General features: G+C 39.9%; 1 protein-coding gene across 7 annotated transcripts in view; it reads left to right on the forward strand.

The window, feature by feature from the left end:
- Positions 1–20,421, forward strand: part of ODR4 (odr-4 GPCR localization factor homolog) — a 60,310-nt gene extending 39,889 nt beyond the window's left edge. The window contains exons 13-14 of one of the 7 annotated variants that reach the window (XR_015698791.1): positions 5,209–5,499; positions 5,601–6,616. Coding sequence is in view for 3 of the 7 variants with exons in the window: in XM_087731877.1 (XP_087588003.1) it covers positions 5,209–5,327 (119 nt within the window). In the remaining 4 variants the exon portion in view is untranslated. Of the gene's footprint in view, positions 1–2,350; positions 2,547–5,208; positions 6,622–18,193; positions 18,241–19,688 lie in introns of those variants that run through there. The other 6 variants (XM_087731879.1, XM_087731889.1, XM_087731888.1 and 3 more) reach the window with 6 other exon arrangements.
- The last annotated feature ends 1,658 nt before the right edge of the window (positions 20,422–22,079 follow it).

A 22,079-nucleotide genomic window follows, 5' to 3' on the forward strand; every position in this document is an offset into this window, starting at 1 on the left:
CCAAAACATTCTTTTGCAAGAAAACAATTCTGAGCCTGAAGTTAGATAGCCAGGTAAGAAGGATTTATCCTAAAGTTAGGATTTAGAGTTTCTTGGAGGCTCTGAAAACGATGGACCCAGACAGGAAAATATTCTGGGGATTATTCCAGACATTTGAGCCCTTCACTCACCCTTCACCAGAGTGCAGAACTCCATCCCAGTACAGGCAGAAGAAATGGTGTGTTTATATTCTCTTGCAGATTCTTATATATAGGTTAGTACTCAAAGATAGGTTACAAAAAGACCAGAAATCCTGTTTTGAATTAAATCAATGGCAAAATCAGATAGAGAGAGACAGGATTCCATGCAAGGAATATAAAAGCTCTGTTAAATTAGACATAGGTGTCGCTTCCAATAGCCTGGGCACACACCGTCAGCAGCTCAGGGGTCAAATTTTGAATATATTTCCTCTTCCCCAAAATGACTCCATCTGGAGTGAAGCACCACTTACTGTCCATGCTAGAGCAAAACCTGTATTTATTTAAAGCATGAGTAATGACAGCTCTTGTAGCTTGTTATTCTCAGCTTAATCAAAACAGCCTGCCAAATTCATAACTGGAATCTGGCATTAGTTTTTATCTCAACAGCTACATTTCAGCCCGATGCCAAAGGTGAGGCTCTTCTGAGAGACCATATCAGTTAAGCTTATCTATTAGAACGTTTAATATGCTGCTAATAAATTTTAGCAGCTGTGGCAATCTTTGAAACATCATATTTTATTCCCCTACTAAAATAAAACTTTAAAGACAATCAACACACAAATCACTTTACCTGAGAGGTTCAGTTGCTCAGCTCCGCTTTTTCCGAGCACTGACAAATGTCCTTGGTGGTTTCCAGGAAAGGAGCTGGATTACAACTGACCACAGATAGACCTGGTCTCAGATTTACATCTCTGTGTAATGATGACCCTTGCAGAAATAGCTTTGGACAGGTAATAGGATTATCATAAGGGAATTAGAAAATTCTGTTCATTAGTTTGAGCCAATGAAGTTGCAGACTGGATAGGGGTTTAAAGGATTTAGTGCATAGGTATAATTGGGAAGGGAGAAAAACAACTGAGTCTAAAGAAGAGATACAGATGGCACCTTGGTATTGCAGAGCAAGGTGTATTAAAAATGCTGAAGATACACAGATAAATTATAAGCACAGTATAAGAACCTGTTACTGTGTGCAGGAAAGCTACGCTTACCTGGCCTTTTAAATATTTCTGAATTGTGATAGGACTCCTGTTTATAAAAAGGGTAAAACATAGAAATCATGCTAATATTTAAATAAATCACCCAATCATATCAAGCTATTCATTAATTTAAAAAATGAAGTGCTTACAGAGTGCAAATGAAAAAAGAGGGAGAGGGAATTTTATTCTGTAGAGAAATAAAAATTATGTCTCATGTGGTGTTAAGAAACAGTGAGATTCAGAGCAGCTTTAAATGGAAGACTTTTATTTAATCATCTGCAGCTGTGGCTCTTACATGTAGTTGTATGCTTTGCAACCAAGAAGGTCCCATCTCTCACCCACGCTGCTGCTCAGACGAGCTTAAGGAGGGTGGCTCTGTGGAAATACCGACAAGTAATGAACACCAACAGAGGTGAAGAAGGGATGGGTATCCTGGCTTCAGTGTCCATGCCCATGCATCTCCTGGTGAGGCAGTGTGGAAATGACCCGAGTGCAGTGTGGTATCTTAACCAAGAGTCCTCCTCCCCTTAAGCTCGTATCTCATTTTGATTGTGCAGTCAAGGAGAACTGGGAAATGCTGCCACCAACGCCCCATGGGATGGTGGGAACTGCTGTGCTTGGAGCTGTTTGCTCTCTCTTGTGGCATATTTCTTTTGGAGTTCTTCCTCTCTGCTCGGACCCTGAATTAGCTGGTGGATTTATCCCACTATAGGTTTCATAATGTCTGCTGGGATAAAGCTAATCCAAAAAATTAATGTGAACTGCATTCCTTTTATAGTCCCCACAGTTTTAGTCCATCATTAGCTTTCAGCTCATTCAAAGTGCTTCTGCAGCGGTAATGGAGATAGTTTATTGTTGCATCAAAATCAGCAAATTTGACTCAGTAAAAAAAACATATACAGAGGAAGAACATGCTACATAGGTGAAACGTGAGGCCTACTGCTCTGTGCATACAGTGAGTAAGACTTGCAGGATGCCAAAAGCTTTTGGATACCTGTTTCTGAAGGGGTTGCTGGAGTGGCCATCTGGTAGCTTATGTTAACCAAGGTTTTGTATAATTTGTGACTAATATTAGTGATAAAGCAATGACCAGCTTTCGGTGAACTGCCAGTCTCACTTTTATTCACCCAGCAGTGACCCTTGATAAAACTGTAAGCTTGCCACAAGTCTGAGTCCTCATGAAGACCAGCCTTCGGGAGCCCCAGCCCCCTGAGACCAGAAAGTCTGGCACAAGGAAGACTCCGCCTTCTTGCAGTGAGAGAGGATTGTGTTAAAATCAGGAACATTTAAACAAATTGGATGTAAGTAACTCCGTGGGCCCTGACAGGGTGTACCCACGAGTGCTGAGGGAGCTGGGCGATGTCATTGTGAGGCCACTGCCACTTATCTCAGCACTAGAGAGGCACATTTGGAGTGCTGTGTCCAGTCATGGGTTCCCCAGTACATGAGAGATGTGGGCTTACTGGAGCAAGTCCAGTGAAGGGCAGCAAAAATGATTAAGGGGTTGGAATATCTATTGTATGAAGAGAGGCCAAAAGAGCTGGGAGTACTCAGCCTGGAGAGGAGAAGGCTCAAGGGGGATCTTCTGAATGTTTATTAATACCTCATGGGTGGGTATAAAGAAGAGAGAACCAGACTCTTCTCAGTGGTGCCCAGTGACAGGACAAGAGGCAATGAACACAAACTGAAACACAGGAAATTCCTATGAACATAAGAAAATGCTTTTTGACTGTGAAGGTGGTTGAACACTGGAACAGGAGAGATTATGGAGCCTCCATCCTTGGAGATACTCAAAACCCAACTGGCCAGTCCTGGGCACCCTGCTTTAAGCTGACCCTGCTTGAACGGGGAGGATGGACTTGGATGATCTCCAGAGGTGCCTCCAATCTCAGCTATTCTGTGATTAATTATTTAAGTTGTTAACAGCGTAACAGGTGTTTAAGGATTAGTTGCAAATTATTGAAAAATGGGGTCACTGTTTCCTTAGAAATAAAATTGTAGAGAAGAACAACAGAAATTCATTTTCCCCTGTATCAATAAATTCAATTTCTTGTTAAAGGCTGGTTCATCCTTAGAAATAACGTTGTGTGTTGAGGACCTGCCAAAATTCTTCACTGAGATTGTTGCAATGGAAGACAAATCTACACATTATTATAGGTTTTTCTATGTCTCAAAATTTAAGTTGCAGACGGTTGACACAGTGGCTGTGTATCTGGTGCAGCTGCCAAATGGAGAATGCAGGAATGTTGCCCAGGAGGAAATGCCATCATGCTGGGACTCCTAACATAGGTTTGATGGGATATTATCCTGGTAACAGCAGCACCGGGAGTAAGGGGCACAGCTCTCCAAGCACTGTCCCTCAATTTTAAAAAAATCACAATTTTGAGAAGCTGACATGACAATATTTCCTTTTAAAATTGGACATTCCACTTCAGTGACGTTTTCCCCCCAACTTCTAGCATTTATGTAGACGTTTATATGCATTTGTTGTTTGTTTGTTTGCCTGGTTTTGTTTCCTGCTTCTCTCTCTATTTTCTAAGCCTGCCCTGAGCTATTTCCTACCTGACATGCACTAGCTGTCAGAGATTTCAGATACTTCATTTCTTTCACTTCCTTATGCAATATTTAAATGTCTTGTATGAGATAGTTATTAATATTTAATGGAAGTTGCCATCAAATTGGGAAGCTCACTTAACTCTGTTCCAAAGAGTAAAAGCAAGAAATTTCATGCCCTATGAAAACATAATATCATTGTTTTCAGACAGTGGCATGTAGGCAGAATTCAATTGAGCAATGAAGTAGTTGGTGGGGCTTTTCCAAGGCCCAACAGGAAGAGGACATAGGTATAGGAAAGAGGGCAAGCAGGGGATTTCTAAACATAAACTTATCAACTTCCAGTTCTTTGATGGTAGAAGGTCACATTGGATTTGAGACTGCTTTATATTTGAGTGTGATATTTAATATCATTTTTTCTAAATGTTTCTAATACCGTTGTTTCTAAATTTTTACCTGTTTCATCCATTTTTACAACTTCAGACTGCGGACATTAATTTCCTTCTCTGTGACAGCATTATTTTAGTGCAAGGCCTGGATATGACTTAACTCCATCACTTGGTCTTAACTCCATCACCCTCTAGCTTTTCCCTACTGCAAGTCACAGGAACATAAAAAACGTAAAAAAATTCCCAGTATGCCTTGTGGAGGTAGTCTTTTAAATTAGCATGACCAAAAAGCTTTGTGAGGCCTAAAAATGCCATTTTGAAACACTTTACAGTCTTCTACAACTGGTAAGTTTTATTACATTTTTAAGTTTTCTCTTTTTCTTTTTTTTTTTTTTCCTCCTTACTTTTGATGAGATATCACTTCTACAGTTTCAGGTTAAAACATGCCCTCAATGTCTTTAATTTAAAATTATATTTTCTCTGCTCACAAGCTGTAGTGTACATGCCATGATTTCAGAAAAATATCTATTTAAGAAATTGATTACTAGTGCTATTTCATGATAGTTTTATATCTAATGATGAAGAATTTGTACTTGCAAGAATATTTACAAAATTATAGCCATTCATCATTGGTTTAAAAAGCCCTTTGTTGCAAAAAGGTGGATTAAATCTTGACACGGAAACTGATCCTAAACCAATTAGGAAAACTCTGTTTGTTTGCATCCTTGTTATTAACTTAAGGAAGATTAAAATAAAGAGCAGGAAGAGGAGCAATGTGTTTCCTGTGTCCCGTTCATCATGGAGCTGCAGTGTCTTACCCTGTTGCAGCTCTGAGGCATAGCAAAGCTTAAAATTTTGGCCTATTTAATTATTTTTTCACTGAAGAATACAGAACAGCCTCCTGCAACCAGGCAATAGTACTGAAGGCGCTGGGGGATAGCTGTCCTCATGCTGTTGGGGTGAGACTTGTCCCATCTTCCTGCTGCCATGCACTGCCATTTCATATTTTTGCATTTTGTATTATAGTTTGTGTCTTGGTTTTTCTCCCAGTGTGGCCCAAGTCTCCGTCACACAGAGAGAGAAGATTCTGCACCCGCTGGCAGTGCCCTGTGTTTGAAGAGGGACGAGGAGAAGCCATATGCCCAACCAGCCATCCTCTGGTACCATGACATCTGCTCCTTCATTCTGCTTGCCCATCATTACATCCTTCTTGCAACCCCAGGGCCAGGGCTGGACCACTGTCACAGCCTTGGCAACGAGTATCTCAAATGTTGGCATGGAGTCAAGACACCCGTGTTTCCTCTTCGTCCTGGGGGCTCAGGACCACCTGCAGTGCATGAGGTTGTGATCCGGAGTGGTTCAAGCATTGCGGGGGTGTGCTTTTGTGAGTCATTCCCTTGGTATTAGTAGTGCTTTGTATGTTGAATTAAGTCTGTTTACAGGCAAAATCTGTTCCACTGAAGGACCGCAAAGAACTGATGAAAGCCGTTTTGGTGAGGGATGTAACTGCTTCTAAAGTTCATCATTGCATCCAGAGAAAGGATCCTTATCCTTATCCATACCCTGCTTCAGTGTAATGACTTTGTCTTACAGAGAGGTGCACAAAGCTTCTTGAAATTTTTTTGCATGCACGTTTGGCCTTTCTTTAGTACTCTATTTTGCATCATTACATGTTGCCCATAGAGGTCGGTGTTTGCCTTTGAAAAGGAGAGCTGTATGCCTGCAGCACTGTAATATCTGTCACATAACACACAGCTGGCTTTCATATCTGCTTCTACCCATATCCCTGGGTTAATAATGTTACACTGATCTCTTTTGAGGTTCTAAAGATGTGATTGAGAAGGAAAATGTTAGTATGTATTTTGGTACGTCATTAGGTTTTGCTATCTTTAACGTATTTTAAAAGATCAAACATAGTATTTAAAAAAACCCTAACAACTTGACATTTCATAAAATATTTGCATATCTAAAAGAGAACTAGAGGGTGATTCAGAGTGAGAATCATATCTGTAGTTATCATCTTACATATATTTTATGCAGTCATTTGCTGGCTGAAAACATGAAATGTTTGTAGAACTAGTTGCCTGACATTATGGAAGATACTTTGGGAAATAAAGTCTGTAGAGTGGTTTTGAGTGAGCGCTGTGTAAGGAAAGTATAAAAGCAGTCACACAAAAAACAATGACTGCAGGTTGTATTTTGTAAGGACTGTCTTCTCAAATGTTCTTTACATGAACCGTAGCTAATGTTACCTAAACACATTTAAAAAACATTACTTTGAATTAGTTTCTGTATGCTTTCACATGGAAAGTGAGGTAAGAGTCGTGTGGATTGCACCATGCTTAGTTATCATCTCAACTGTATTTGTAAACTACCTCTAGGTTGTGTGCATTGCAGTTTACTTAACTGTCTAAATGCTTTTTAAGCAGAACTGTTAAATGAATTTACTGGTTGGATAAAAATCCTAGATTATCATATCAAGACATGGAAACGTTTTTTACTAAAATAAACATTCCTTAGCTTCATCTGGTGTGATGGTTGGATTTTGAACAGTATGCCCGGCTGCAAAATAGTCTGAATTCTTGTGTTTCACGCCTGTTGATAAAAGAAACACTGCCATTAATAGTTCTGTGTGTTCCTTTAATTAAGCTAGCCTAATCCCTTTTTGAAGAATGATGATTTTTCTACAAAAATCAAAACAATTGATTTAATTCAATAGTACTTAGTATTCCATTCATTGTGAAGAATAGATTAATAATTAAATGTTTGTGGAAAGCATGGTGCAACTAGTGCTTTTGGAAAAGTATTAGTGGAAATGTTCAGCTGAAAGTGCTTATACATCTGTTCTGATATTCTTTTTCCCCTCCTTAAAAAGTGTTTTCCCTCCTTAAGAGTCTTGGCAGTGGGGTGAGGGGTTCTTATAGTGTTGAAATATTCTGCTTGTGCCCAAGTGTGTGTGTCCTAACTTCTTTTTTTAAATTAAGTGCATAGGACAATATGATACATAACTCTCTCAGTTTACGTCTAGGCAAATGAAGATCATTTCTTTTCAGATTTTCATCTTTCAGACCTGTAGCCAGAAGGGAGCACTCTTACCTAAGGCACAGTAACATTCCCCTCACCCTTGGTTTCTGCTGACCTGGTGTATGTAGGCAGCATATTCTTTCACCAGAACAATGGGTAAAGGGTGAGGCTGGGAACTGTTCCACAATGCAGGTGCAGTCTCTATACTAATTTGTTGCCATGTAATAAGACTTCTCTGTCTCTTTCATTACTGGTGGTAGCCTTTGCTTGCTAAAATTGAATGGCAATTCAGAGTAAGATGAAGCAATTCTCCTATTGTCTTCTTGTAGGGTTTTGCCATATATGTTTTTCCAAAACAGTGATATATGTCCCTCATATTGCCACTCCTCAATACGATCATAGAGTGGTTTGGGTTGGAAGGGACCTTAAAGATCATCTAGTTCCACCCTTCCTGCCATGAGCAGGGACATCTTTCACTAGATGAGGTTTCTCAAAGCCCTGTCCAACCTGATCTTGAATACCTCCAGGGATGGGACATCCACAGCTTCTCTGGGTGATCTGTTCCAGTGTCTGACCACCCTCACAGTTAAAAATTTCTTCTTAATATCTAATCTAAATCTACCCTCTTTCAGCTTAAAACTATTACCCCTTGTCCTGTCAATACAGGCCCTGGTAAAAACTTCTCTCTATTTTTCTTCTAAGCCCCCTGTAATTATTGAAAGACTGCAATAAGATCTCCCTGGAGCCTTCTCTTCTCCAGGCTACACAACCCCAACTCCCTCAACCTTTCCTTATGGGGGAGGTGTTCCAGCCCTCTGACCATTTTCATGGTCTCCTCTGGACAAGCTGTAACAGGTCCATGTTCTTCCTATGATGGGGGTCCCAGAGCTGAACGCAGTACTCCAAGTGGGGTCTCACCAGAGAAGAGTAGAGGGGGAGAATCACCTCCCTTGACCTGCTGGCCATGCTTCTTTTGATGCAGCCCAGGATACAGTTGGCTTTCTGGGCTGCAAGTGCACATTGCCAGTTCATGTCCAATTTGCCACCCCACTGGTATCCCCAAGTCCTTCTCCACAGGGCTCAATCCCTTCATCCCCCAGCCTGTACTGATATTGGGGAATGCCCTGACCCATGTGCAGGACCTTGCTCTTGGCATTGTTGAACTTCATGAGGTTCATGTGGGCCCAGTCCTCAAGCCTGTCAAGGTCCCTCTGGATGGCATCCCTTTCCTCCAGCATGTTGACACTACCACACAGTTTGGTGTCATCGGCAAGCTTGCTGAGGGTGCACTCAATCCCACTGTCTATGTTGTTGATGAAGATATTAAATAGTACTTGTCCCAGTACAGACCCTTGAGGGACACCACTTGTTACTGGTTTCCATTTGGACATTGAGCCATTGACTGCAACTCTTTGGATGCGGCCATCCAGCCAATTCTTTATCCATCAAATCTGTATCTCTCCAATTTAGAGAGAAGGATGTTGTGTGGGCCCATGTCAAAGGCCTTGCAGAAGTCACAATAGATCACATCAGTTCCTCTTCCCTTATCCAGCAACACAGTCACTCCATCGTAAAAGACCATCAAATTAGTCAGGCACGATTTGCCCTTAGTGAAGCTGTGTTGGCTGTCTCTAATTACCTCCCTGCCTTCCATATGCCTTGACATAGCTTCCAGGAGGATCAGTTCCAGGATCTTACCAGGCACAGAGGTAAGGCTGAGGTCGGTAGTTCCCAGAGTCCTCCTTTTTATCCTTTTTAAAAATGGGTGTGATGTTTTTCTCTTTTTCCAGTCACTGGGGATTTCGCTTGACTGTCATGACTTTTCAAATGTGATGGGGAGTGACTTAATGACTACATTTGCTAGTTCCCTCAGGACCCTGGAATGCATCTTATCGGGTCCCATGGACTTGTGTATATTCAGGTTCCTTGGATGGTCTCAAACCTGATCAATATGGTATTGCCTAGGATGTTACCAACTTGGGAGTCCCACTGCATTTGCCATGGGCTAGATGTAAAAGATGCATTACAGAAATCTGTTGTGAACATATGTAACACAATTAAAATATTTTGATGGAGAAAAAAGTCAGGTTCAAAACTGAATCGAGTAAACTGACCTGTCAGTCACCCCATTAGTAAAAGCTTTCAGCTGTCAGGTGCAGACAGCTTGCACATGTTTGTTTTCCTTCCTAGGGATTAACCAGAGCTCCATGCATGGTTCAGTGAAGGCTTTAAAAGCAAATAGGAAGTTTTCCCCTAACAAGAGTCCAGATAATGCAGGCAATCTCATGTAGCTATTGATTTACCATGTAGACAATTGTTAAGATGACAGCTAGCTGCAGGCAGTAAGTAAGTGGATGTCTGAATACAGGATGTCACAGTTTCTGGTCCAAAGATTCTGCAACTGAAGCAGCTGTTTCGTAGTGCCAGGCTACCTGGCTCCCCTTTCTTTGGACAGTGTCTCTGAGAATCAGAGTACACGTGGGTCTTATGGCAGACAGCCGCACTGGCTGTACAGTAAGTCACCTGCTGAACAATGTCACTGAAACCCCAGAAGAGGTCTTTCAGACCTCTGTACTATTTTCCTGTTTTGAAGAAAATACAAACAAACCATTTCTGACAGAGAGAGAAGTGCAGTGCTTGCTGGTCAGCCTAAGCTCCTTCTCAGATTTCTCTCCAATGGCCAGCTGCTCCTCCAAAGTTTATTTAAAGCTGAATGTCATGGGCAGAAGTGAAACTCAAATTGCCTGTGATAATGTTCTGGTTTTTTGCAGTTTGTCAAGGGCATCTTTTTGGCAGATCTTCGGAGAATATACCACGGGAATGTTTGTGCTGGCTCTCTGTGTGCAGGGGCCAGGTGGGAGGTCTGTGTATGAGGGCTACGGTTATAACGTGGAGAGAGTAAATTATTATAAAACCAGGGGGAAGGAAAAATAACCCAGAAGTGACTGGGGAAAGCACACAAAGGAGGTGGGCAGGTATTCATAAATCCTGATATAATACTGGACGTCATAAAGTGATGCAGACCCAAGCCTGCCTGATGAATTTTGAGCAAAATGGGGAAATAAGCTGGTGATACACACAGGTATTTAATCAGCATATAATCATAGAAAGATATTTGGAAGGAACCCTTCGTTGGTCATCAGGTCCAGTCCCCTGCGTCATGGAAGTGTTCAATTACACTAAGCTGCTCCTCCTCAGATGGAGGCCAAGTAGTCATTATGTCCAACAAAGATGTTTCTTGGCAGCTTGCTGCACTGTCCATGTCTTAGAAACAAAAGCACTGCAGTGTAATATTGTTAAACTCTGGGAAATGACAGTAAAAAAATAGCATAATTGGGGCTCCATGGTTACTGCTTCTCAGTAACTTCCACCTAAGTATTTTCAGTGGATAAGTAAACTTGTAATTTTGTTTTCTGAACAGGAGTCCTGGAAAATGTCCTCTGGGAGTTGAAATTCTGTCTGGGTTGTGCTTTTTCTGTCTTAGCTTTTTACTAAAGAATCTCTGGCTCGGATGCATATGTTGTTTTATGTTGTCATATGTATATGTGTATATATATCACCTGCATATGTTCATGTTGCACACACTAGTCATAGCAGAGTGTGAGTTCTTGAGTTGTTTCTGATGCCTTGGAGGAACTGAAAAATTACAGTAAATATTTAATTAATTGAACATTACTTTTCCAATCAGTATTTGCCCTTTTGGTGTAGTGAGTTATCTGAACAGACTGTGCCTTATTCATGTGCAATCCTAGATAAACTTTTGCAAAGAATTTTTGCACATTTAGGTCCTTTGTGCACGCTTTGCTTTGGGTATTTGAGATTCAAATTTCTTTTTTGTGCATGAGATTGATTGAGTAAGCAAATCTGATTCCTCTTTGATTGGGTGGGCATAACTTCCCTGCCAGGAAGACACAGCACAGGGCATGTTTGCTGGCTGATGCCAGCAAACTTCTGGCAACCGGGAGCGTAGTGAGGCATCACCTGTGCCCAGCATCATGATGCTAGTACAACTCTGTTTCTATGAAAAGAAACAGAAAAAAGACACACAAAGCTTTCCAACCACGAATGCTCCATGAGACTCTGCTGTGAAGGACAGGCAGAATGACCATGTTCAAATTATTAGTTTTTCTTAGTTCAAATAACCATACCGCTCTTCTGGATTTTTAAATCTGTTACAGCAAATACCAGGCATTTTTCTGTGTGCTTAGGTTCTCTGCTTCTAGACTATGAAATTAGTGCAGATTGAGTGAATGTTAAAGATAAATACTGGCCTTGAATCATACTTTCCAAATAATGTTTTTCTATATCTTTTCAAGATAATACTGATCAATTGATCTATCATTCAACAGAAGCAAGTGTTTTAAGTGTTTCTTCCCACACTATGGTCAAAACAGAAGCCTTAGAGCATAAAGACCTTAAAAATGAAAGCTAAGTGCATTGGTTTATCAATTAATTTTTCATTGTCTCAACAGAGAAGAACTTAAAACATCTTAAGAAATGTAGTAAAAAAAAATCTTTCTTTTTTAACACACTATGTTCTCGTGAATAGGCAGGGATTTCCTCAAAATACTTTTAAACTTGATTGTGTCACCTAAGCTTTCTTAGCAATGATAGTAACATTTCATGATGCTTCTTGGCTAGTGATGGCTGTCTGATGGATTTATGGCATTTCTTGGATATTTTGTGAAATGACATTAGATTAAAATCAACACTTTAATCTGCAAAATCTATTATTGGCTCTTGGCCTCTAGGTCTCATTTTTCAATTTAGAGGGTTTTAAAAAGCAGTAGTAGGATGCTGTCCCTACCAACTGGAGAGCGTGTACCCTCTGTTGTGTACCTACACAGACAGTAACATCTCTGCTCAGAACAGGTAAGTTTGAACCTGCTCAGATTAACACAAGGCACAAGGTTATGCCCAAATCCTGTGTATCGTATGGTCAAAGAAGGGGGTTTGCATCTATCTGTACCTGTCAGCCATACTGTGGGTGGGGTTTACAAATCACTCCTGCTGTCATTGCAGTCCATGGTGAGGCAGCCAAGGGACTCTATGGGAGAAAGCAGAGGCCAGCTGAGTTTGAACAGACCAAGGTGGGTAGTGTAAGAGAGGGCATTTTGCACACAGGCCATGCGATTTATGTTAGTGCTTTATTATATATACCTTTTACAAATATTTGTGTGGCTTCAGGCTCATTATAGTTTCCTTCGAGCCATAATTGTCTCATGATGGTGAAGATGTAGGACTTGGGATGATGGAACCATTAAGATATATAGATGAGAAGCATTATGTGCTGCTTATGAGATGTATTTAAGAAGAAGTGTTCAGTAGTCACTGGCTCTAGCTTAGTCTGGGTTACCACCAACACCAGCTCACAATCCAATGTTGCCTGTTGCTAAGGACATTTCTGAACCCTTGATTGGTGACAACCATCCTGCTAAAAAATGATTTGTGACACCAGCAAATCAGACTTCAGTCTTAGGTTGTGCGAATACTTTCCTACATGAATTGTGTGAAAGTAATATAAAATATATTATACAAAATATTTTAAAAAAATGTAATGAAAGATGTAGTAAACATGAAGAGAATTTTTTTTTCTGTGTAAAAGCTGAGGAAGAAGAGAAGATTTTAACAGATATGTTACTGAACCTAAGCAGTGTTGTAAAATAAAAATTTCTAGGCTTGACATTGACTTGCACTTTTTCATTTTATGCTAAACTGAATTTGAGTCTTCCAGCTTGAAGATGCAAGTGGATTAATGCAGTACTGTGGTATTATGGGACACCTACAGCTCTCTGAGCTGCAAACAATCACACAGGAGGCTCAACTACCATGAGGACTGCGCAAGTCATTTATTATAATCTTGGTAATGTGTTAATGATAATCTTCTGCTTGCATCAATAAGGTCTTATCTTGTTTTGCTTAAGTAACCTTTCCCTCCTTGCAAAAGGAATTTTTTTTTTTTTACATTCTTAGTTATCATCTCTGGCTTAAGCCAGATGCGTAAGCCCTTTGGTAGGTGTTGAGGTCAACCATACCAGATTCTCTTGCAAGACTGAGGTTTAAAAATAGTTGTTGCTCAAGACACGTCAGTACAAAGACAGTCTGGAGTAAATGATGTGCTAACTTTGCTTTCTAAGGATAAAGGACAGATCAGAATGTTCCATAGTATATACTTAATCTTCAAGCATGTTTCCTTCATTTATGTTCCATTTTCCCTTCCTGTAGCACATTGGTGTCTACATTCCCATTCTTGCACCATCCAAGGGAACTCTTGCAATCTATTAAGTTTTGGTATAATGACAGAGCTGGAGATGGAGGAGAGACTTGGCTGATAGCCTTTGCATTAGCATCCAGGTGTCTGTAGCCTTTTTTCAGGACTTGGTTTGATGTTGCTACCATGGCAACTCCTGAGTTCTTGGTCTGGTCTCGCTATCTGCCTGGGTTCAGTATTCTGTCAGCCCTCTACTGCTACTCTAGGCAGTAGAACCTAGTCATCTCCACTTTGTGCTATCTTTGTTGAGGCAGACAAAAAAAAATTCATGTTCTAGTTGCTGCATCATGGCTCCACTCTTTTCTGAGTGAAAACTTCTTACGGGCTTTCTTGGGGTGAATTGTTTCTCATCAGAGTAGCACTAAGATTTTGATCAGTCCAAGCAATCTCAGCATAGTCTTTGACTTTGCTTAGGAATCGCTAAAGTAATGGGCTAATTGACTTCATTTGACTCACTGGTATGTCAGATTCACAAACTTAAACATATATGAACAGACTATAAATAGTCCTCTGGCCTTTTCTGATTTCTTTGGGTATTTATATTACCTCATTTGACTTTTGAAAGAGTTCCTTTGTTGAACCTGCCAATCATTGCCTGAGGAGGAAGATTCTTGCGTAGTCTGGCATGGTGTTAATGGCACTGAGCCCAACAGTGCTATAATCTGGCAGATTCCAAATCTTAAGGGAAAGAGATTGCTTTCTCTGTGTCCCGGGGCTTTCATTTTCTCTGTTTTTTGAACTAATGGATTTCTTAAATCATACTTGTGTTGGCTCTGATTCTTGCTTGATGTGATGTTAACATGTCTGTGCTGAAGGCTCTTTCCTTTTTCCATAAACCTCTAAGGGTTTGGTTTGGATCTTTGCTATACCAGCCCTGCAGCCTAATCAAAATTATATGTCTTACAATATTGCAGTTCTAAAAACCGTTATGTAAAATAATACAAAACCAGCTACTTTATTTTCACTGGCTATGGAGGACACTTACAGCCATTAGCTTTTCTATGTGAGAATTAATGTTTGTGAATGTCTCTCACAAAGTTTTATTTCCTCAACAGTGGGAATGGTGGGAGTGACGCATTCCTTTGCTCAGAAATCCTCCCCTGTGCCGTTGCAGCAAGCTGTGTTCAGCTGCAGAATATATCAAGACATTTTATTTAGGTCACATGCTGGATCCAAGGAAAGATAATGATTTGAAGTAAATTTCTGAACATATCCTTGGTTACCTAACTTCTTTAAAAATATAAGGTCATGCATATCAAGAACGTTTGATAGATTTTTATAAATGGACCTGTCAATATCTGATGGGGTCCTTCTAACATGACTTCCTGAAGAGGTTTTAGAAATGCACATTGTAATCAGTTTTGGCACCATTTCTTCCATTATTAATTGCATTATAATGCATCCACAGAAATGTTGAGAAATATTGTTGTGGTCATTATCATTTTATCAATAATGATTGCTTGGCTAATCACCCTGAGTATTTCAATCTCAGTTTCTCTTCCACAAAAAAAAGATGCTTACTATCCAGCAGGAGGAAAAGGGTCTAGAGGGCTTTATTTTTCATATATATGTAGCACAATAGTTTCCTGATTCACCAGTGAGGTCCTCTAGCAAAATAAAATGCTTTTAAAGCTGAGAGAAAAATTCAGGGTGTAAACTGCAAAAATTCTTTTTGCTTATATTTTTGTGGCTTTGATCTTGGCTGGTTGGATCAGATCTCCATATCTTTTGCCCAAAGAGCTTAAAATACAAACAGACAAGATAGAAGGACGTAGATGGTCAAGTGTCTCATTTAGCTTGGAGTAGGATCCCCAAGTGTGATGGCATTGTCTATTTTGGCAACCTTTCATCTGATACTGGGTTGCTTAGGAAAAGTTGGACCCCTGCCCATCTCAAGATTTAGATATTAAGAGGATTTGCCTTTTTAAATTTCTGTGCTGTGTATGATCTATGTAGCTGCATGTGTTTGTAAGTCAAGAACCTGAAACCTACGACATAAGTGATAGGAATTCGCTTGTAAAATGGCAGTCTGGTTAGGACATACCAACGAATATAAGATGTGTGTGTAATATTGGTGCTGAGTGCCCATCAAAATCCACTGATCTTGCCACCTAACTCCCTTAGCCTCCTTTGAGAAATCCCAGTCTGCATAATTGAATGGATGAATTAAACGTTCACCGTCATTAACTGCTAGATGAGAGAGGAACATGCTTAATGCCTTGCGCCATCGATCTCTTATAATACATAGTGGTTCACGAGGTACAGCTGACCTCCAGAGTATCTGAAGTAAACTAAATACTTTCAGAGAAATCTCACCAGGATATGCACTTGTATTTTTGTGTGTGAAGGAGAAGTTTAATATGTAAAACACTGTACAGCTGGGATGCTCTGAATGGAGAAATGCAGGGAGGTGGGGGTTTATTGTTGCACCTTTTCCTTATTGCACATCTAACAGGAACAAGAGAAAAGTTTCAAGTCAGATTTCAGGTACTTTCACAGTTACGATCAACGGACTCCTGAAGAGCATGTCAGCTGATCAGGAGGTATCAGCATCACCTTGGACTGGGTGTGCTGAAAGCCTGCAAATGATTTACTGAAGGAACTCCATGGAGAGAGAAAACTGTGTAAACTTTTGGTTTATGTGAAACAGTGATCATTTTTATCTCAAGACAAATATCAATGAAATTATCTTGCAGAGATGTAATCCTTACAAGTAATGGGACTTCTAAGTAACAAGTGAAAGGTAGCTAATGAGGAAATACTTGCAGATGATGCAAGTCCTTCAAAGGAGGATGAAAGAGAAATGAAGGCTTAAAGTGAAATGAATGTATTTTGCTCTTTCCAGATGTAATAAAGAGTCACAGTTTTACAAGAAATTCAAAATAGATTAAATTATTTAAAAAGACATAATCTTCCTCCTCCATTCTTTTTCCATCTTGGCAACAGGTAGAGAGAGAGATGCTGCAAAGCAACACCTGCTGCTTGCAATTGTCTCCAGCAGCCCCTGGGGTTGTTAGTAACTGGCTTAAATTATAGCAGGATGCTATGAGTTATGTTACATGACTGAACAGGCACATCTGGCCTGGGCTTAGCAACCACAAAGATGGCTTAAAGCTTCTTCTACATTACCCCTCTCCAAGTTAAGTACATCCCACAACTGTTACTGAAGATTGCAGTCATTATCTTTTCCTGTATTTTTTCTGTCTTTAGAGTTTGTTGAGTAGTTTCATAAAATGAAATCATTGAAGCAGGGGCTTATTGGAAGGAGGCTTTCTCTCATTTTTACTGACCTTCTCCTAACCTCACTGGTAGGGTCTGAGAATATTTTCCAAACTGATAGATAAAACTCTGTCTAGTAATGGAAAGAACTCATTACCATGTTCCAGTGGTTTAAGTTTGAACTCCTTCCAGCCCTGTATTTTGGCTTCTCTCTACTGCAGCAAGAAAACAAGTAGATGAAGGAAGTAGAACTGGCTGTCTTCTCCAATTTCAAGGCTTTTTCTGTATACACTTGCATATTTCAACAAGTTATTCCAATATAAATATTTAAAGAAAAAGGACAGAAACCCCAAACTGGAGTGGATAGTAGTTTCCAGAGCTGCTTGAGAACATTTGTGTCAGGAAAGCTCTTGACTGCGAAGGAGGAGGGTACAGCATGTTATCGAAAGATAGAAGATAATTGCTAGGCAAAATCATAAACCAGCCTGGCACTCACGTCTTCCATCCTGATAACTAGACGGTAGGAAAACAGGCTTGGTGTCAGACTACAGGGGGTGATGGAGAAGGGGTGGGAGGAAACCCGTAAAACCGCAGTCCTTCCTCGCTGCTCCTCAAAATGTCAAACACCAGAACGGTTTTTCCTTGCCTTTCTGTACCACATGCATACAGCTTTGCAAAAATGTGAGTACCTTAGAGCACATCATGGTACAGTCATGCCTGCGTGGCTCGTCTGCCTGGCTGTGATGCATTGGGCTGCAGTTAGTAACAGAGAGCGTGGGGATGAGGGGGATGGCCACGTCTGCAGCGTCTTCCCCTGGGCAGCCCTCCCGGCTGAGCCTGTCGAGGGATTTAAAATTGCCTGAACTATTATAAACGCTGGGGAAAGAGTTACTTTCCAGATAAGAAAATTAGAAACAGTTAGTCCTATAATTCTTGTATGTGAACACAGGAGCAGATATTGCCAATGATCAATAAAGGACGATGACGTAACTTTATACTTACAGCCGAGGAGTTACACCAATAAAGAAACTTTCTCCTTTGCTCACTTGTGAAGCCTCGGCACAGTGGTTTAGGAATCCAGTGCAAGGAAAAATAGCGATTTCTATTTTTGTTTCTCTTCTTACTGACCTGCTATGACTTCAGCCTCTGAAATAAAAGAAACACTTGTGCTCTGAAAACATCTTTTGTTTTGTTTTGTTTTTCTTTTTGAAGAAGAAGTACTTTAATGTCCTAGGTTAGCTGAGTGCATGTAAAATTGAGTATCTTCAGAAAATTCAATGCAACCATCTTAGCTATGAATCCAGTCTTGCATGCCAGACGGATTCCTGAAGAAACATTATGAACATATAAATTTTTAAAATACGGAGATTTAGTTCTCTTTTATCTCTCCTTTCTAGTAGGCTAATTGTAAATTTCTGAAATTGAAACAACACTTTTTTGTTTTCCTATTGGAAAACCCCTGATCCAATCCATGTTTGCTGTGTTATTTGCTCTAATCTATATGCTGTGTCGACTTTACAGGTCCTGTTTCCATAGAGCTGGGCAGAAGACAAATGTGGTTCAGCAAGGTAACTGAAACTTGAAAAAAGACCTTTTTTGGAGTCAAAATAACATCTTCAATGCTTTTTGTTGAAATGAGAACATTAAAAAGTGCTTTTGGCTTATCTCTGTGCCACATGAAGATGTCTTATTTAGTTTTGATACCAGTGATGCCTTTGGATAACCTTTTCATTTTAATTTTAACCAGTTTAAAAAAAATTCTTAAGGATTTTGCTGTGTTTGAAGTGCAACTTTTCAGTTCAAAACATCAAAATGTTTTTGAACTTTCTAACTCCTTTCCCCCACTAAGTGAATATAGTCAAAAAATAAAACCAAAATTCTGGACATTTTTAAATCCTTGCCTCACCCTGAAGTTATTTTATATTTTATTTCTTGGGGGAAACCGAGGAGGGTGGAATTCATGTTGCTGTGCATACAGTCCACTAATTTTTTTTTGGCCCAGCCCTATTCTGTATTGACTTTCTTTTAATTTGGTCTGACATTTGAGGTCTGACCTCCTCCGAGGAGAGCTGCTGGCTGCTGTGCCCAAGAGACGCTGGGAAGCTTGAGGGACCCACATAAACGTGAGCTGTGTACCCAGAAGGCAGACCTTCTGGGTGGCTGATGGTTAAAGTGTGAGCACCGCATCTCCCTGCACTGGGTGAGCCTGATTGCAGGTCCAATTCAGCCCAAAATAGATGGAATTTGATCAGATCAGTGAAATTATGAAGATTTGCAGGAGATGTGACTGTAGTCCATAGACTAAGAGACACTGTCCCATAAGTAAACTAATTCATGACGGTTGTCAGACCACACTACCACCAACCATGAACTTGTTTATATGGAGCCAATGATTGATGCAATTACCTTGGATGTTTTGGCAAGACAGATGTTTGCAAGAGCTGACTGCTGACTGTTGTTTTATTACGTCCTGTAGTAAAGGTGTGATCCATATTTCATGTCATGATACAAAACAACGAGCTTCTGTTGCACAAGTAGGCATTTTAAAATACATGGGTTCAAAATGGTATAAGCAAAGCACGTTTAGAATGATTGCTTGTTTCTGACAAAACTGATTCTCTAATTCTCCTTCCCAACTACAATATAATTGGTATTAATAGGGAAAACGGTAAATCCTTTCACTTCAGATGTCAGTGCCATTAGTTAGCTATGCCGTCTCTATTGACAGCATGACTCTTCACTTCCCTGCATCTTGCTGGCCAGCACTAAGTTTCTCCACAGTGATAAGTCAATGTCTACCTGTACTCTGTTCCAGGCTTGAAATGAAAGGATTTACCATTTTAAGTGTCAAATGAGGCTTGCAAAAACTCTAGACCCTGTTATTCACTATGTTTAATATTTAACATCATCCTGAGGAGTAAAATATGTTGCCTAATGTCTAGGAAGAGATTCCTGCAGTGAAAAGATGACTTCCTCAGCTATTCTTTCTTCTTTTGTCCCCTTATTTTCTTACCAGACTCATCATTATGATGTCAAAGCACCTCTTCAGTGATGGAGCTCTGAAAACCAGTGGATGTGTCACACTCATTTGGTGATGCATATGCTAGTTTGGGTTTCTTCCTCTTGCTAGCTGCAGTGCTCTTCTTCACAGTGTGTCCTTTAGCATGGTATGAATGCACGTAGCCACTTAACGGTGAAAAAATGAATCACAACCTATTGTAGTATTTTTTTACTCATTTTGTTTTTTTTCCACTTTACTGATTCATTCAAAGTAGAATAAATTTCCATGGTAAAATTTAAGGTGTCAAAATATCCACCCCAAGAACTCAATGTTTGATTATCTTGGCTGCTGTAATTTCCTTTTTCAAATGTTTTGACTGGAAACAATGATGGTGGACCAAAGCCTGATGACTCATTTTCAGAGAACGGGGACTTATTTTAATTCTTGGAATTAGTAAGGTGATACATAAAGTATCTCTCCAAATTTTCAAAAGGGTCTAGTGTGAGCAAGCCAGGTGGCGACCATTAACAGGTTTTAAAGAGGATAGCTTTGAACTCATTCATTTCAGAGATGGAAGAGGACATAACAAGTGCATGAACTTTACTGTAGCAGTAATTAATAAAATAGATTGAGTTAATGCAATCATTAGTGTTTTTGTATGGACCACTCTGCCAAACTTGTCTTATTATGGCACAGCAGATAATTTGTTCCCTGTTCAGCAATAGTTCTAGTAAATATTTTACTGTTGTTCATTTTGCTTTATAAACTACCTGGCATGTGATATACAAAAAAATATTTCTAAAGATGTGATAGCAGAAGGGTAACTGATGGAGAGGCAGGGGAAAATCTCTTATGACATGTTTGATGCAACTAATTTTAATCCATGTGTGCCTTAAGATTTTCATGGTCAGATTTTCATGGACTGCCTGGAGAGATGTTTCACAGTTCCAAGTCCCAGTCTTGTTAGTCCCACAGGGATGTAACTGGGCAACCTCCGATGATCCCAGTTGTGTCTCCTGTGGCCTAATCTCTTTCTGGCTTTTGCAATGTAAACCTTAATGACTAATAAAGGTCCCTTAGCACTTCCAAGTCTAACTTTTATCTTAGTTTTAAGAATAGCTAGGTGAGCTACACCTTAATAAAACTTAAGTTATTAATAAAATTTAAGTTATTAATAAAATTTATGTTATTAATAAAATTTATGTTATTAATAAAATTCAAGTTATTTATTCTTTTGATTTTGGACTTTTTTTTTTTTGTGGGAGTGGATGCTTCTTTGTAGTCAAAGCAGGCTGAACAAGGTCCATCAACCATTACAATTGTCGTCAGCATTACAGACATAATGCACGTGCTTCCATTCTTCTTTTCTGACACCGTGTTACTAACCTGAAACCTGACCTCAATCATGGCTTACAGTAACACCTTCAGCAAATGAAATCTTAAGCTCAAGCTGCCAGGTTCCCTTTTGTTACCTACTACCTGTTCTGTATTAATTTATTGTATGCATTATGAGTGTAACCTATTTGAAACAATTCACACTAATTTAATAGAATACTTCCAAACAAATAATTAACTGTCAAGACTAACCTTTGATTACCTTTTATCAAAGGCTAACATAATATGTCTGAAACCAAATGAAATGGTAATTCTTCATTGCTGCTGGGGTGTCAGTACCTGATTTAGAAAACATTACTCAGGCATAGCTGTAACCCTCCTCTAGCTTCTAGCCTTCATTTCTGAGGCTGAAAGATCCCCAAATTACAGGAACGGTCAATTTGCGTTGGTATCAGTACATGGGTGATGTGCAAATGTCTTGTAGGTGTACTGCTGCCTATTTCTTCCTGCAGGGCAAGGGAAACCGACAACATGGTGGCATCTTCAGGAGTCCTCTGTAGGTAAAAAGCTCTGCATCGGCTTTCTGGATCATATTGACCCCCTGATGTTTTACCCAGGTAAGTAAGCCAGCAGGGCAGCATTTCTGAGCTGGGTGACCCATGCCTGGAAATTCCTGAGCTGCAGTCCTGATTGAATGGGTCCTACTTGCATGGGAAATCTGACTTTAATCACTCTTTGTTTCCCAAAGTATGTCGCAAATTCTAAGGAATTTGGGACTACGAGTTGAATTTGCTGAAATGTCAGCCAGAGGGCTGTTTGCTATTATGAAAATAAGATGAAGATAAATCTGTTTCTCCCAATAATTTCAGTCGGCATCAGATTTCATTTCTTGAAATTCTTCCAACCTCCACTCGACTTCGCACAAGAGAACTAGTCAAATAGCCTTCTTGCTAGTCTCAAGATTGGGTCTCAGTCTAAACTTCAGCCAGTTTAATGAATTTAGTTTTAACTGGTCTTAAAATCCTAATGCAACTTCGGTAACCGTGCTGAGTGAGTTTTATAAGTGTCTGT

The sequence above is a fragment of the Nipponia nippon genome, unplaced genomic scaffold, assembly GCF_047370975.1.
Source record: "Nipponia nippon isolate SJK-2023a ecotype South Korea unplaced genomic scaffold, ASM4737097v1 scaffold_5, whole genome shotgun sequence".
Classification (NCBI taxonomy): Eukaryota; Metazoa; Chordata; class Aves; order Pelecaniformes; family Threskiornithidae; genus Nipponia; species Nipponia nippon.